General features: G+C 51.4%; 5 protein-coding genes across 5 annotated transcripts; 3 read left to right on the top strand and 2 right to left on the bottom strand.

The window, feature by feature from the left end:
* The first annotated feature begins 426 nt into the window (after positions 1-426).
* BZA70DRAFT_273505 (uncharacterized protein) lies at positions 427-6,620 on the top strand. The gene is made up of 3 exons (XM_064911838.1): positions 427-769; positions 1,130-5,098; positions 5,162-6,620. The coding sequence occupies exons 1-3, from the start codon at positions 569-571 to the stop codon at positions 6,443-6,445; spliced, it is 5,454 nt and encodes a 1,817-aa protein (XP_064771380.1). The 5' UTR covers positions 427-568; the 3' UTR covers positions 6,446-6,620.
* A 451-nt stretch (positions 6,621-7,071) lies between these two features.
* Positions 7,072-8,589, top strand: BZA70DRAFT_46549 (aromatic ring-opening dioxygenase LigB subunit). The gene is made up of 3 exons (XM_064915136.1): positions 7,072-7,970; positions 8,037-8,249; positions 8,309-8,589. The coding sequence occupies exons 1-3, from the start codon at positions 7,174-7,176 to the stop codon at positions 8,427-8,429; spliced, it is 1,131 nt and encodes a 376-aa protein (XP_064771381.1). The 5' UTR covers positions 7,072-7,173; the 3' UTR covers positions 8,430-8,589.
* Positions 8,517-9,529, bottom strand: BZA70DRAFT_46510 (NI8M subunit of mitochondrial NADH:ubiquinone oxidoreductase). Its single transcript, XM_064915135.1, has 3 exons — positions 9,152-9,529; positions 8,946-9,052; positions 8,517-8,840 (listed from the first exon to the last, which is right to left on the bottom strand). Exons 1-3 carry the CDS (start codon positions 9,235-9,237, stop codon positions 8,749-8,751), a joined length of 285 nt encoding a protein of 94 aa, XP_064771382.1. The 5' UTR covers positions 9,238-9,529; the 3' UTR covers positions 8,517-8,748.
* BZA70DRAFT_273511 (uncharacterized protein) lies at positions 9,344-10,705 on the top strand. Its single transcript, XM_064911839.1, has 5 exons — positions 9,344-9,658; positions 9,797-9,811; positions 9,966-10,038; positions 10,106-10,169; positions 10,240-10,705. The coding sequence occupies exons 1-5, from the start codon at positions 9,581-9,583 to the stop codon at positions 10,424-10,426; spliced, it is 417 nt and encodes a 138-aa protein (XP_064771383.1). The 5' UTR covers positions 9,344-9,580; the 3' UTR covers positions 10,427-10,705.
* Positions 10,706-10,715: 10 nt separating this feature from the next.
* On the bottom strand, positions 10,716-14,247 carry BZA70DRAFT_46497 (P-loop containing nucleoside triphosphate hydrolase protein). Its single transcript, XM_064915134.1, has 4 exons — positions 13,934-14,247; positions 13,815-13,866; positions 11,609-13,754; positions 10,716-11,547 (listed from the first exon to the last, which is right to left on the bottom strand). The coding sequence occupies exons 1-4, from the start codon at positions 14,144-14,146 to the stop codon at positions 10,746-10,748; spliced, it is 3,213 nt and encodes a 1,070-aa protein (XP_064771384.1). The 5' UTR covers positions 14,147-14,247; the 3' UTR covers positions 10,716-10,745.
* Positions 14,248-14,251: the final 4 nt, after the last annotated feature.

Genomic DNA, 14,251 nt, shown 5'->3' on the forward strand with positions numbered 1-14,251 from the left:
TGATATAGATTGTTGATATCCAGCAAAAGTTTAGATTGCTGGCAGCTGCAGTGTATTCTGGGCAGATGGCAGATAGCAGTCACTGCAGGTTGGGCCAAAGCTACGGTTCGATACCCAATGGAAAACGATATAATGAAGAATGGAATACCGGTGGAAGAAGGACTGGCTACAGAGATCCCCTGCCATCGTCCGCAGCTACTCCGAAGCAGTGCCTAGCAATGCCTCTTCACGATAGCCCGCATCGTGATATATCCTCCTGGTAGACTACACTTCCAACCCAGGGTCAGCCCGCCCACGAACGACGGAAGCGCAGATCCCCGATGGGACAAAGGCTTCCTGAGTCAGCGGAGCTAAGCTAAAACTCAAAACTCAAAAACCTTGTCTTCCACCTTATCGCGGGCGCCCGCGCGCGCCGGCCACTGACCCGAGAAGCTACCACTCCGACAAACCATCCTCGACAGCTTTCTTGCCTTCTCTACACCTCTCTCTCTTTCTTCTCCAGCTCGCTCGCTGGCCTCCCCCTTCTCTTCCTCCTTCTACCGGTCTCGCTGCTCTTCGTCGTACTAAAATGGCTCTGCCCACCATCGGCTGGACGATTTCGCAGTGGCGCGACGCCCAAATTGCTTCCTCCCCGGAGGAAGCTACAAAACGTCTCGTGGACCTCGTTTCCACCTTCGACAAGTCGGATCCAGCATGGATTACTTTCGCTACCCCGGAGCAAGTCACCGCCGAATTCCAGGCTGTTCTCGACTCGGGAAAGGACCCCAAGGTGCGTATCTTCACCATAGTATTGCTTTCGTAGCTATCTCGAATTTTTGCAACTCTTTTCGTGTTTGTTGGCAGCCGGTCTTCTTTCTCCACCTTTTTGCTCCGTCGAGTGGAGAAGCTGGCAATTGAGCCGGCACCCGGGCAGTTGAGAACTCTATGACGGCACAATTCCTAGCAGCATTGACTTGATCTCGCTCGAAGGACTATCATTGCTGCATGTACTGCTCGGCATGTGCCGAGACGGCAAAATCTGCTATGCTGTGCCTTGACTGCCATCGACTGCCAATGACCTCAATTGCTCGCAAAAAAAGCAGAAAAAGCTATGCTTTATTGCCTGTAACATACTGACAATTTTTATTAGGACCTGCCTCTGTTTGGTGTTCCGTTTGCTCCTAAAGACAACATTGACGCTGCTACCTTCCCCACAACCGCGGCCTGCCCCGCCTACCTTTACAACCCTGACAAGGACGCCACTATCGTGGCTGTCTTGAAGGCTGCCGGTGCCGTTGTGGTTGGAAAAACAAACCTGGACCAATTTGCGACTGGTCTTGTCGGCGCTCGTTCGCCTTACGGAAAAACGCCCTCTGCATTTTCAGATAAGCATGTCTCCGGTGGCTCATCTGCTGGATCTGGAAACGTTGTCGGACGCGGTATCGTTCCTTTCTCGCTCGGTACCGACACCGCAGGCTCTGGCCGTGTTCCTGCCATGCTCAACAACGTCATTGGCCTCAAGCCTACCAGAGGTGCCTTCTCCGCTACTGGTGTCGTTCCCGCCTGCCGCACTCTCGACTGCGTTTCGGTCTTTGCCATGACTGTTCCTGACGCTCAGCTGGTCTTCTCGATCGCGGCTCAGTACGATGCCGCTGACGCTTACTCGCGTCCCCTGCCGAAGAACCTTCTCACTTCTTTCGGCCCTAAGCCCCGCTTCGCTGTCCCTGACGAGCCTATCTTCTACTACGAGAAGAAGAACCCTGTTCTCTACAAGGCCGCTCTCGAGAAGTTCGCCGAGATTGGCGTCGAGATTGTTCCCCAGGACTTCTCTGTTCTTTACAAGCTCGCAGCTTGCTTGTACGATGGCCCATGGGTTGCGGAGCGTTACACTGTCATTGCCGACTTGGTCAAGTCCAACCCCGAGGCTATAAATCCCGTTGTTCTCGGAATTGTCAAGAAGGCCGAGAATTTCACCGCCGCTGACCTGTTCAAATACGAGTACCTCCGCAAGGATCTCGAGCGGGCAATTGAGCAGCAGTTTAGTGAATTCGATGGTTTCATTGTGCCCACCGCGCCTCTGAACCCTACCTTTGAAGAGCTCGAGAAGGAGCCTGTTCTCGTTAACTCTTACCAAGGAACCTACACCAACTTTGTCAACTTTGCTGATATGTCTGCGCTCGCCATTCCTGCCGGATTCCGCGACGATGGCCTGCCGTTTGGTGTCACTCTTATCTCAAACACCTTCAACGATTACGCGCTGCTTGATCTTGCTCAGAGATTCTTGGCTCAGGCCCCGCGCCGCATTGCCAACACTGAGTATTACACCAAGGCCGGTACTGACGACAAGATGATCCCTGGAATCCCCAAGGTTCCCAAGACCAAGGGATTTATGGAGCTTGCCGTTGTCGGTGCCCATCTCTCGGGTCTCCCCCTGAACTGGCAGCTGACTGAGCTTGATGCTACTCTCGCATACAAGACATCCACCTCGCCAGACTACCGGTTATACCACCTCTCCAACACCACTCCCCCCAAGCCTGGCCTCCGACGGATAACACCTGGCCACGAGTCCTTGGTCGGCGAGAAGATCGAGCTCGAGGTCTACAACATCCCCAGCGAGCATTTTGGTGCGTTCATCGCCCAGGTCCCCCCACCCCTCGCCATCGGTTCTGTCGAGCTTGAGAACGGCCACTGGGTCAAGGGATTTGTCTGCGAGGAGAATGGCTTTGAGGGAGCCAAGGACGTCACAAAATACGGCGGATGGCGTGGATACATCAAGGACCTTACCTCGGCCAAAGCTACTAAGAAGCCCTTCGACACCGTTCTTGTCGCTAACCGTGGTGAGATCGCCGTCCGTATCGTCAAGACCCTTAAGAAGCTCGGAATTAAGTCGGTCGCCGTCTTCTCTGAGGCTGATCGATTTGCGCCTCACGTCTTGAACGCAGACGATGCTGTTTCCCTTGAGGGAGACACTGCAGCAGAGACTTACCTGCGCATCGACAAGATCATCGCTGCTGCCAAGGCTACCGGCTCCCAGGCGATCATTCCTGGTTATGGCTTCTTGTCTGAGAATGCTGAGTTTGCCGAAGCCTGCGAGAAGGAGAAGATCGTTTTCGTCGGACCGTCTGCTGACTCTATCCGCTTGCTTGGTCTCAAGCACTCTGCTCGTGAGATTGCCACCAAGGCTAACGTTCCTCTTGTTCCTGGTACCGGCCTGCTTGAAACCGTTGAGGAGGCGGTTGAGGCGGCTGAGAGAATCGGCTACCCGGTCATGCTTAAGAGCACTGCCGGTGGTGGTGGTATCGGATTGCAGAGATGTGTCGACACTGAGGACCTCAAGAAGGCTTACGACTCTGTGAGAAGATTGGGACAGTCGTATTTCAACGACTCTGGTGTGTTCTTGGAGAGATATGTTGAGAATGCGCGACACGTCGAGGTCCAGGTCTTTGGTGATGGTTTTGGTCAGGGAATTGCGTTGGGCGAGAGAGATTGCTCACTTCAGCGTCGTAACCAGAAGATCATTGAGGAGACTCCGGCGCCAAACTTGCCCGATGCTACCCGCATCAAGATGGAGGAAGCTGCAGAGAGCTTGGTCCGTACCATGAAGTACAAGTGCGCTGGTACTGTCGAGTACATTTATGACGCCAACCGTGATGAGTTTTACTTCTTGGAAGTCAACACCCGTCTCCAGGTCGAGCACCCTGTTACTGAGATGACCACCGGTCTGGACTTGGTCGAATGGATGCTTTTGATCGCTGCCAACATGGCTCCTTCTTTCGACCCTGCCAAGTTGAAATTGACTGGTGCTTCTATGGAGGCTCGTCTCTACGCCGAGAACCCGGTCAAGGATTTCTTGCCCTCTCCTGGTCAGCTCATTGAGGTCAAGTTTCCTGTGGGTGTCCGTGTTGACACCTGGGTTGCTAAGGGAACTGAGGTCTCTACCTCGTTTGATCCTCTGCTTGCCAAGATCATTGTCCACGGCAAGGATCGCGCGGACGCGTTGCAGAAGCTCATCGACGCTCTCGAGACCACTGTTGTGTCCGGAATCGTCACCAACATCGACTACCTGAGATCGATCGCCAAGTCGGAGCTCTTTGCTACCGGCGCTGTTTCGACTCGTCTTTTGGACTCGTGGAAGTACAACGCCAGCGCGATCGAGCTTCTTGCTCCCGGATCTTACACCACCGTTCAGGATTACCCTGGCCGTGTCAAGCTCTGGAAGATTGGTGTTCCTCCTTCCGGTCCTATGGATGATTACGGATTCCGTCTCGCGAACTCGATCGTCGGTAACCACGAGCAGGCACCGGCTATTGAGTGCACCCTTAATGGCCCTTCGATCAAGTTCCACTGCGATACTGTCGTTGCCATTACTGGTGGCTCTACCAAGCCTACACTCGACGGCAAGGAGATTCCTACGTGGGAGCCTGTTGAGGTGAAGAAGGGACAGAGCCTTGTTGTCGGAAAGATCAACACCGGCGCGCGCTGCTACATCGGTATCCGGGGTGGTCTCGATGTTCCCGAGTACCTCGGCTCTCGATCGACCTTTGCTCTTGGTAACTTGGGCGGTTACAACGGTCGTGTTCTGAAGTTTGGTGACATTCTGTTCTTGGGTGACCCTACTCTCAAGTCCTGCACTATTCCGGCTCCCATCAGTGAGCCCAAGGCTGCAGACAAGTCGCTGATTCCCTCCTACCCCAAGGTGTGGAACATTGGTGTCCTCTCTGGTCCTCATGGTGCTCCCGACTTCTTCACTCAGAAGTCGATCGATGAGTTCCTGGCCTCGCAGTGGAAGGTGCACTACAACTCCAACCGCTTTGGTGTTCGCCTGATTGGATCCAAGCCCCAGTGGGCTCGTCCTGATGGTGGCGAGGCTGGACTCCACCCTTCGAACGTCCACGATTGCGTGTACGCCTTGGGTGCAATTAACTTCACTGGTGATGAGCCTGTCATTTTGACTTGTGACGGTCCCTCGCTTGGTGGATTCGTCTGCCCGGTCACTGTCGCTGAGGCTGAGATGTGGAAGGTTGGACAGCTGAAGCCTGGTGACATGATTCAGTTTGTGCAGATCACTTTCGATAGAGCTATTGAGCTGAAGAAGATTCAGGACAAGAACACTGCTTCGGTAAGTTCGCTCTCCAGCGCTTTTAAATGTTTTTATAGTAGAAACTTACTAACTATCTTTTAGGCTTCTGGCTCTGTTCTTGAGATGCCCGAAGAGGAGCCTCTTAAGAACCCCATTCTCTTTGAGGCCCCGGAGACTACGACCAACCCCAAGGTCGTCTACCGTCAAGCCGGTGATCGATTCGTTTTGGTCGAGTATGGCGAGAACGTCCTCGACCTGCGTCTTTCTTACCGTGTTTACCAGCTTTCGGAGATGGTGAAGGAGCGCCAGACTAAGGGAATCGTCGAGATGTCGCCCGGTGTCCGATCGGTCTTGATTCAGTACAATGGTCTCGAGACAACGCAGTCTGAGCTGATCAAGGTTCTCACTTCGTACGAGTCGGAGTTCATTCTGTCTGACAACTGGCAGGTTCCTTCGCGTGTCATCCGTCTTCCGCTTGCGTTCGAGGACTCTGCTACTCTTGCTGCCGTCGACCGATACCGCGAGACCATCCGCTCGTCTGCGCCATGGTTGCCTAACAACGTCGACTTCTTGCAGCAGGTCAACCACCTGGAGAGCCGTGATATCGTTCGCGATATTCTGTACGAGGCCAAGTTCCTTGTCCTCGGACTGGGTGATGTGTTCTTGGGCGCACCTTGCGCGGTTCCTTTGGATCCCCGTCACCGCTTGCTCGGCACGAAGTACAACCCGTCGCGTACTTTCACTCCTAACGGAACTGTTGGTATTGGTGGAATGTACATGTGTATTTACACTATGGACTCGCCTGGTGGCTACCAGCTTGTCGGCCGTACTATCCCTATCTGGGACAAGTTGACGCTCGGCCAGCAGGACAGACCGTGGTTGCTCGATATCTATGATCGAATCGAGTACTACCCTGTCTCGGAGGAGGAGCTCGCTGCCATCACTGATGAGGTCAACCACGGCCGCTACAAGATTGACATCCAGGACGGCGTGTTTGACTACGGCGAGTACAGCAAGTGGCTGAACGAGCACGCCGAGGAGCTGATGGAGTACGCGACCAAGCAGCGCGAGGGCACCGAGGAGATTGCGAAGCTGATCCAGGTCTCGAACGCTGAGCTGCAGGCCTCCGAGGAAACGCGCGAAGAGGACGTGTCTGAGATCTCTGAGAACGCCGTTCCAGTCTACGGCGAGGTCGCAGGCCGCTTCTGGAAGGACCTGGTCAAGGTGGGCGACGTTGTCAAGAAGGGCGACGGCATCATTGTCGTTGAGGCGATGAAGACCGAGATGGTTGTGAGTGCGCCGAGCGGAGGAAAGGTTGTGAAGATTGTGCATCGGAGCGGTGATTTCGTTGAGGCGGGAGATATTGTTGCGTATTTGGAGGAGTAGATTCTGATATGACGACCATTCTTTATATTTTTTCTCACGATATAATTTTTCTGTGTTTTCTGCTTTATTCCATGTGATTATGCCAGACGTTCTTTTCACGACTATTTAGTCGATCTTATTTCATATATTCATGTACAGAACAGACAGTAGTCTAATAATAATTATTCAACAATCTATGATAGTTGCAGGCTTTTAGGGTACAAAGGAAGTCCGGCTAGCCGGGACAACGGAAATAAGCTCCGAGGATAGGGTTGCACAGCAGTTGCACCGGTGAACAACGGAAATAGGCCACTTTTTAGCTCCCGCGATATTTGACAGAATTTTCTCAAATAAACTGCGAGAGGTCGATAAAGCGTGGATCAAAACCGGTTTTTTCAGTTATATGGACAGCAGAGCGTGGAAACCAGAAAAAAAAGGAGGCAGGAGTTTGTTCAAATTCAGGGGGGGAAAAGTAAGCAAAAGCTTATTATTTAAGCAGAAGAGCGGGTTTGTAATCGGTTGGAAATCCAACGCGACGACGTAATGGTATCGTCGAAAGGCATCAGGGATATAAAGCCCTGCTTCCAGCGACTTCTGCGAGGGAAGTGTACACAATTACTCTTCTCTGCTTATTCGTTTATTCCGCAGACAAGTGAATCAACAAGGAATCGCTCTGGGCGTGCGCGAGGCAGTCAAGTCTTTGTCTTTTGATTACAAATAGACCCCACCTTCGCTCGCTGGCTATATAGATGAGCACTCTCGCACCTAAAGCGAACAGTGCCACCGACTCCACCACCACCCGTCTTCAAGACCCCCCGTCCTCCAAGCTGACTCCGCTGTTCATTGCTGCCGTTTTAGTCTGTGTGTCGTCAGTCGTTCTCGCGTTGTTCGCCCGCGGCCCTCTTTCTTCGCTATTTCGCACTGCGGCGCCAGGTGCCTCATCTCCTGCTTCTATCGCGTCAACCACTATTCGCAAGTCAGTCGCTACTCCGCTATCATTGATGGCTAGCTCAGATTCAGCTCTCCCAGACAACTCCGCTGCTCAAAACCGTACCCCGGTGTACTTTTTCTCTCATGGCGGTCCGACGTTTATGTACTCGGACAAAGACTCTGATGGCGGGGACCTCGGTGCTTTCAACACGCTTCGCAAGATCGGCAAGGAGATTGTCGAGAAAGTGAAGCCCAAAGCAGTCGTTGTGTTTTCAGCTCATTGGCAGTCGTCGAAAGATACTATAGAGGTCAACTCCGCCGAGATCACCGATCTGATCTACGACTTTTACGGCTTCCCGTCGTACATGTATAAGGAGGAGTATCCCAACGTCGGCAGTCAATCAGTCGCTCAGAAGGTTATCAACCAGTTGCAAGCCTCCGGTATCAAGGCAAAGGCTGTCAATCGTGGTCTTGATCATGGTGTCTGGGTTCCATTCAAAGTCGCATTTCCACCTGAGACAAACCCATTGAAGGTTCCGGTGATCCAGGTGTCGCTGTTCAAGACTGAAGATCCCAATCAGCATGTCGCGCTCGGTAAAGCGCTAGCTCCTTTGAGGTAAGCTTTACTATTCCGCATCGTCCGGACGCATCGTTTGTTCTCGAATACTGATATAGGAAATAGGGACGAGAACATCCTCATCATTGGCTCTGGAATGACAGTCCACAATCTTCGCGAGATGGGATATTACTGGGGTAGCGTTGCGCCATACGCCAAAAAGTTCGACACAATGGTCGAGAATGCCGTCGAATACACAGGCGAGCAGAGAGAAAATGCTCTGGCGGGTCTTATCAAGACTTCGGAGGCCAATAAGGCACATCCCACGAAGGAGCACCTGTAAGTCTATTTTGTTCTCATTTCTTGGGTTCATTAAACTGATCCTAAAATATATATAGGCTACCAATCTACATTGCTGCCGGTGCAGCCTACAACGAGAAGGGCACTCTACTATACACCAGTCAGACATCGTCACTTGCATGGGGTGAATATCGCTTCGGAGCCGCTCCCAAGAACTAGTATTCAATCAGGCCTCTTTTGATATATCTGGCGCTTGATGAAATAAATAATTGACAACTATGCATCCATGAGTATGGCGTATATTAAATGAACAAAGAAATGAACCTTTGCAATCAAATCCTCATAGCTCACAGCTACAATGAGAATATCGTTATCCTCCGCCGCCATATCCTTAGTAGAATCGACCTCTCAAACACTTCCGTAGTATGATTGTTTGTGTATTTTTTTCTATTGTAATTTGATAAACCTGTCGTGTGATAACCGAGTTTCCCTTCCCTCACTCTTCTAATGCCAGATGCCAGATATGAAGTTTGTTGGCTTATTGCGGTGTCAGGACGAAGCTCTGGACGGTCTTCTCCAACTGAGCAGCGGAGACACCATCGAGCGGCAGCTTGACCTCCTTTCCAAATTCTAAAAGCACAGATTTTATCGTCAGCATAGCTCTTAATAAATCGCAACTGGTGTGCAGGTATAACGCTGATATCGAATATGATGTGTAAATCAGACAGTACTCACCATACCGAGCAATGAGCTGTGGTGGGACGCCGGCAGCTTCCCGGATCAGGATGGGAGTGTATGGGTTGTGCTTCTTCATGACAGGGTACGCCTTGGTCAAAAACGACCTGTAAACAAACGAGAACAAAGACAGAAGTTAGCACATTTGGTCGCTGTTGAAATCATCGACTCATGCAAGAGAAAAGCAGCAGGACGCGCCGACATACCGCAGAGGAGTGCTGGCCTCGCCGGTCTGGCAGAGGTGGAATCTGAGCTCCTTCAGAGCCTTAGGAAACGCGTACTTGCTGGCCATGGTGGAGAGATGCTGTGTGGGAGATTTGCAGGCTTCAACCGAGTACTTTGCTCGACTATCGCGCTCTGTCTCGAAGTACTCCGGAGCTCTAACGGCCAATCAATTGGGATGAGGAGTAAGCAGCATAACTGCGCATGTGCGCGTGTGTACCAGATCATGTGACTCTTTCAGGGTTAGGAGCCGGACGGACAAAAGCCAAAGTCCATTTAACGCCGCTCAAACCCGTTCGCGACTTTGGCTTCGATATCGTTTTCCCTCCTCCGCCCGCCCTCTTCGTCCCCGCATCCGCCCTCTTCGCAGCTCGTCAGACTCTCGACACCAGCAATTCATCTACACAGCAAAAATGTCGGCCGCTAAAGGACTCACTCCTCTGCAGAAGTATATGCAGTCCGAGACTGGTCCCAAGACCATCCATTTCTGGGTATGTTGACTTCTACCCAGATAGTCCGCGTGTGCTCGCAATGTGGATACTCCGCCAGTCGCTTGGTCGGTCCATTGCCGCAGATGTCTATATTATACCGGTATTTGACATTGTTTGTTAACATCTTTCTACGCGCAGGCTCCGGTCATGAAAGTGAGTGTTTCCTTATTCAATTTCGAAAGCCCCCGCTACTTCCCCACCAGCCAGCCGATGGCCAGCTACAAATGACTCCCACGGCCTAGAACCCAGATCATATCGATTATCTATACTTTTATTTCAGTTTTATTAACAAATTAATCGTATTTAGTGGGCTTTGGTTTTTGCCGGTATCTCTGATCTGAATCGTCCTGTCGAGACGCTTTCCGGAACTCAGCAGATCGGTAGGTTTATTACCTCTCACTGTTCAGCATTCGTCAATTGCTCATTCTAATTTGTCTCATTATTCAGCTCTGTTTGCTACCGGTGCCATCTGGACCCGATGGTGCTTGATCATCAAGCCCAAGAACTACCTGTAAGGGTCCCCCGCGTCAGAACATACTATCTCATCCTCCAACCACTAACCTTGCACTTCTATGCAACAGCTTGGCTAGTGTCAACTTCTTCTTGGGTGCTGTCGCTGGCGTTCAGCTCACCCGCGTCTTCAACTACCAGAGATCTCTGGGCAAGTCCTACCCCGAGGCCTTCCAGGGTCTCTTTGCTTCGGCACAGGCTGCTACCGGTGTCAAGATCGTTGATACCGCTCCCAAGGCTCCTGAGCCCGCCGCGTAAGTAAAGGTCGGCTTCACGGGGCTTTTGGGTGAAACCCGGATGAATCTCTCGTTTGAGTTTCCTTTTCTGTTTTATTTTTGTTTTTCGCATTGCTGGTGGTTACTGGCATTAAATTGATATTCTACTTTATGTACGCGTGTCTATGTCTGCGGTGTCATGGACTGGCTGTATACAGTTTTGTCAATCACCGAGTTCAGGATGATGTATTTTCGCAGGTTAATTTAGATTAGGCAGGTCCCAATATATACAAACGTTTAACAAATACGAAATGATTAGAAAGAGTTGATTAAGTTGAAAGTGTAGAAAATGCATGCATGCCTTATTTTTTAAGCGTCCGCTGCTTCTCTGCGTTCTTCACCAACTTCTCCTCCACAAACATACCCTTCCTTTTGCGAATCGCATCGACGTACTTCTTTGCGATGTTTTCCTTATCCGCAATCTCACCCAACTCCTCCAATTCTTCTTCGGTCGTAGGCACCCAGAACGGATCTTCGTCCAACATCTCGAATCCCGCAAAAATCAGCTGCGGACTGGCTGCTCCGGAAGATCGCTTGCGAATATCTTCTGAGAGTCCGAATGATTCCGCAACAGGTACGACTGCCTTGACGCTGAAAAATGGAGTTCCTTCCTTCATCTCTTCGGAAGCGATTCGGCCGCGTCGCTGGGCGATCACTGAGTACACCCGACCTAAGACGTCTGCTGGAGCTTGGATCTCGACCTCGTACATCGCGAGCAGTATGCGCGGTGCCCAGTCCAAAAATCCCTTACGGATCGCGTCTCGAGTGGCAGTGATGATCTGGCCCGAGTGACGGGCCGCAAGAGAGACGGCGGCTCTGTAATCAGCAAGACCGGTTTCATCCTCTGTGTCTGCTATCGGCTGAGAACCAGAAGCTTCAGAGTCTGTAGTGACCTCTACTTGCTCGACCAAGACCGCCACGCCTTGCATAGGCTCGGCACAGAGCGGACCGGCTGTTGTCGCAAGCTGGAAAGCAGTCACGATACTGTCGTGGAATGGCGTTCTCGACGACACGGTTGACGACAGTATATGTTTGGAGAATCCGTTCGGGGTGTTGTCTAGAAGAATATTGGGACCGATGAACTTTGGACCAAATGCACAAATTCTGGTATAAGGTTAGTTAAACTTGTCATCGTTGCTGATAAAATGCTAAAATCTGTACATACTTCTCCACTGCGCCCTCCCATACATCTCTAGCATGGTCTGCAGTAGCAAATGCCTCAGTCAGCTGGGCGCGGAACTGCTCCAGAGACAACAACGTTGACGAAGAGAAATTGTCGACGTCGTCATCCTCCAAGTCGCCGGCAGCAGCACCCGTAGAGCTCTCCTTAGTCGTCCCATCTTCCTGGTCGGTCACAGACTCCTCAGTCGCCGCTTGCTCAGTCCCGGAGATCTTGGCGTCACTGTCGGCAATACCGTGCTCACGTTTTCGTAGAATTTGAATGGCATTTCTGTGCTTTATCAACAGCTCGGTAACGGCCGCTGGCAAAGGTCGCACGGTAAGTCTAATTGTGACTTGCGAGCCAGCAACAGAGACGACGACTGTTCCACGGGGAAGTTCTGCATTCTTTGGCGGATGCATGTCTGAAGTCCGAACGATCGACTCGCGATACGGAACAATCGGCTTAGAGCTGTGAATTTCGATACCTGCAAACCGTTCGCGCAAATCCTTCAGACATCGTTCAAGATGTAACTCTCCGGCGGTGAGAATAACGTGCTCGCCATTTTCTTGGACGATAATCTGGACACAAGGATCAGCCTGGTTGAGAAGCTTCAGCCCGCGCTCAAGCTTTGGAAGTTCGCTTGGTCGCTCTGGCTCGAGCGCGACGCGCACGATAGGCGCAGATGCTAAATTCACACCGGCAAGATTAACGCCGCCAGCAGTAGAGACCAGGGTAGCGTTTTTCAGCACAGCTCCGTCTAGTCCTCCAATGCCGACCACGTTGCCGCATGGGACGGTTTCCAGCGAAACGAGCTCTCGGCCCATCAGAAGATAGAGGTCGGTGATTGTGGCTTTTGTAACATATCTGTCCGGGTACAGAGGATTGTATTTCGGACCCAGAACTAGCAGCTCTTGACCGATCTTCAGCGTACCACTGTACAACCGAGCAAAACCAATCATAACCTCCTTTTTCACTGCGGCTTCCGTATTCTCAGTCATATTCAGTTCTGCAAGCATAGCGGCCAAGGAATCGCTAGCAGCCGGTTCAGCAGCTACAGGGCCCTGCTCGCGCTCCATTGCCTCTGCGTGAGCTTTATTCGCTGCTTCTCTGGCCTTTCGGATTCTCTCGCGCAGATCGTCACCATCACCACCTTCAACCTTTACTGAATGTCTATCCCGGGGTAAATCATCCTCCGGGATCGCAACCATCTTGGACACATACGCCGATATAGGACCGTTCGCGTCGCATTTCATCATCGCCTCTTTCAGCTCGGGAGAGATCATCTCGGCGCCTGGCGTTGTCTCCAAGATAGTTGGGACTCGATCTCGTTGAGCGTCAGTAGGCGCAGGCAGCTTGTTGATGACTGTAATCAGCACTGAGCTCGATAACGGAAGCCACTGGTTGAAAATAGTATTAAGTAGCACTCGTGTATCTTTCGATCGCAGATCCCGAGGAAGAACTTTGACGTTCAAAGCTTTGACAATCTTTTCAGTCTTTTCCAGGTCGCGGTTCAAGATAGTGCTATCGTAAATAGCCCAGATGTTTTCCAACACAAACTGGACAAAGAAGGGCTTAATATTTCGTCCTTTGAGAGTCTTATTAGTCAGAACTTTTTTGTTCTTTGCGTCGTAGTAGTAGTCGCCCCACAGGACTTTTTCGAGCGCTGACCGCTTCATGCCGAGTTTCTTTTCGTAAATGACTGCAAACTGCTGGATGGTGAAACCCCAGCCGTCGATCGCACTGGCAAAGATGACGTTGTTTGCCTCGGGAGAAAAGTACAAATCTTCGTCATTCATTTCCTCTTGGCCCTCTTCATACTCCTCCTCCATCCTCTCACTCGCGAAAAAGGAACCAGTGACAGCGTTGACTTTCTCGAGGAGTTTCGACATGTGCAGATAAGCTTCGTAGGGAGTCAGCTGTAACTCAGTTATCAGACGATCAATCTTGTTGATCACCAGGACAGGTTTTATGTGCTCCAGGTATGCCTGACGAAGCACGGTCACGGTCTGTGAGCACACGCCTTCGACCGCGTCGACGAGAACGAGGGCGCCGTCGCAGAGTCGCGAGGCAGTCGAGACTTCGGAGGAGAAATCAATGTGGCCTGGAGAGTCGATGAGATTGATGAGATACTCCTTCACCTCGCTTGTGCCTAACGTAACAGATCAGTAAGAACGAGCAAATATTAGTAGCATATGTCATATCGACGTACCATCAGCAGAGTTGTGCTGGAGTGTCTTGAAATATAGAGAGATAGCACTAGACTAGAGCCATGAAACCAAGTCAGATTCAGAACGTCAATCGTCGCATAACAACAACACAACTACTTACCTCCATAGTGATACCTCTGATCTGCTCGTCTTCTCGTGAGTCAAGATACCGAACTTTGCCCGCCATCTTTTGCGAGATGATCCCGTTAGATGCCAGCAGACAGTCAGACAGCGAGGTCTTGCCGTGATCTACGTGCGCTAGCACGCAGATATTCCGCACGCATGACGGGTTCAGCTGCAGATCGCGCAGCTTCTCCGGTGATATAGGAGCCATTATGTGCTTGAGGCAGAAGAAGGTCTGATGTAAAGCTGCTTCTATCTAATTTTTTTGGTAAGAGAATGAATTTGAGTTTTATGGTCAGCTCAGGGGAACGACTAA

This window comes from Myxozyma melibiosi (genome assembly GCF_037950935.1).
Source record: "Myxozyma melibiosi strain Phaff 52-87 chromosome Unknown BZA70scaffold_1, whole genome shotgun sequence".
NCBI classification, from domain to species: Eukaryota; Fungi; Ascomycota; class Lipomycetes; order Lipomycetales; family Lipomycetaceae; genus Myxozyma; species Myxozyma melibiosi.

Coding starts and splice junctions, on each gene's coding strand:
- BZA70DRAFT_46549 (XM_064915136.1), top strand. CDS start 7,174: ATGAGCACTCTCGCACCTAAAGCGAACAGTGCCACCGACTCCACCACC. Junction 7,971..8,036: donor AAAGCGCTAGCTCCTTTGAG/GTAAGCTTTACT, acceptor TATAGGAAATAG/GGACGAGAACATCCTCATCA. Junction 8,250..8,308: donor CATCCCACGAAGGAGCACCT/GTAAGTCTATTT, acceptor AAATATATATAG/GCTACCAATCTACATTGCTG.
- BZA70DRAFT_46497 (XM_064915134.1), bottom strand. CDS start 14,146: ATGGCTCCTATATCACCGGAGAAGCTGCGCGATCTGCAGCTGAACCCG. Junction 13,867..13,933: donor TCAGAGGTATCACTATGGAG/GTAAGTAGTTGT, acceptor TCATGGCTCTAG/TCTAGTGCTATCTCTCTATA. Junction 13,755..13,814: donor CCAGCACAACTCTGCTGATG/GTACGTCGATAT, acceptor CTGTTACGTTAG/GCACAAGCGAGGTGAAGGAG.
- BZA70DRAFT_46510 (XM_064915135.1), bottom strand. CDS start 9,237: ATGGCCAGCAAGTACGCGTTTCCTAAGGCTCTGAAGGAGCTCAGATTC. Junction 9,053..9,151: donor GAGGCCAGCACTCCTCTGCG/GTATGTCGGCGC, acceptor GTTTGTTTACAG/GTCGTTTTTGACCAAGGCGT. Junction 8,841..8,945: donor ACAGCTCATTGCTCGGTATG/GTGAGTACTGTC, acceptor CTGTGCTTTTAG/AATTTGGAAAGGAGGTCAAG.
- BZA70DRAFT_273505 (XM_064911838.1), top strand. CDS start 569: ATGGCTCTGCCCACCATCGGCTGGACGATTTCGCAGTGGCGCGACGCC. Junction 770..1,129: donor ACTCGGGAAAGGACCCCAAG/GTGCGTATCTTC, acceptor AATTTTTATTAG/GACCTGCCTCTGTTTGGTGT. Junction 5,099..5,161: donor AGGACAAGAACACTGCTTCG/GTAAGTTCGCTC, acceptor ACTATCTTTTAG/GCTTCTGGCTCTGTTCTTGA.
- BZA70DRAFT_273511 (XM_064911839.1), top strand. CDS start 9,581: ATGTCGGCCGCTAAAGGACTCACTCCTCTGCAGAAGTATATGCAGTCC. Junction 10,039..10,105: donor TTCCGGAACTCAGCAGATCG/GTAGGTTTATTA, acceptor CTCATTATTCAG/CTCTGTTTGCTACCGGTGCC. Junction 10,170..10,239: donor ATCAAGCCCAAGAACTACCT/GTAAGGGTCCCC, acceptor TCTATGCAACAG/CTTGGCTAGTGTCAACTTCT.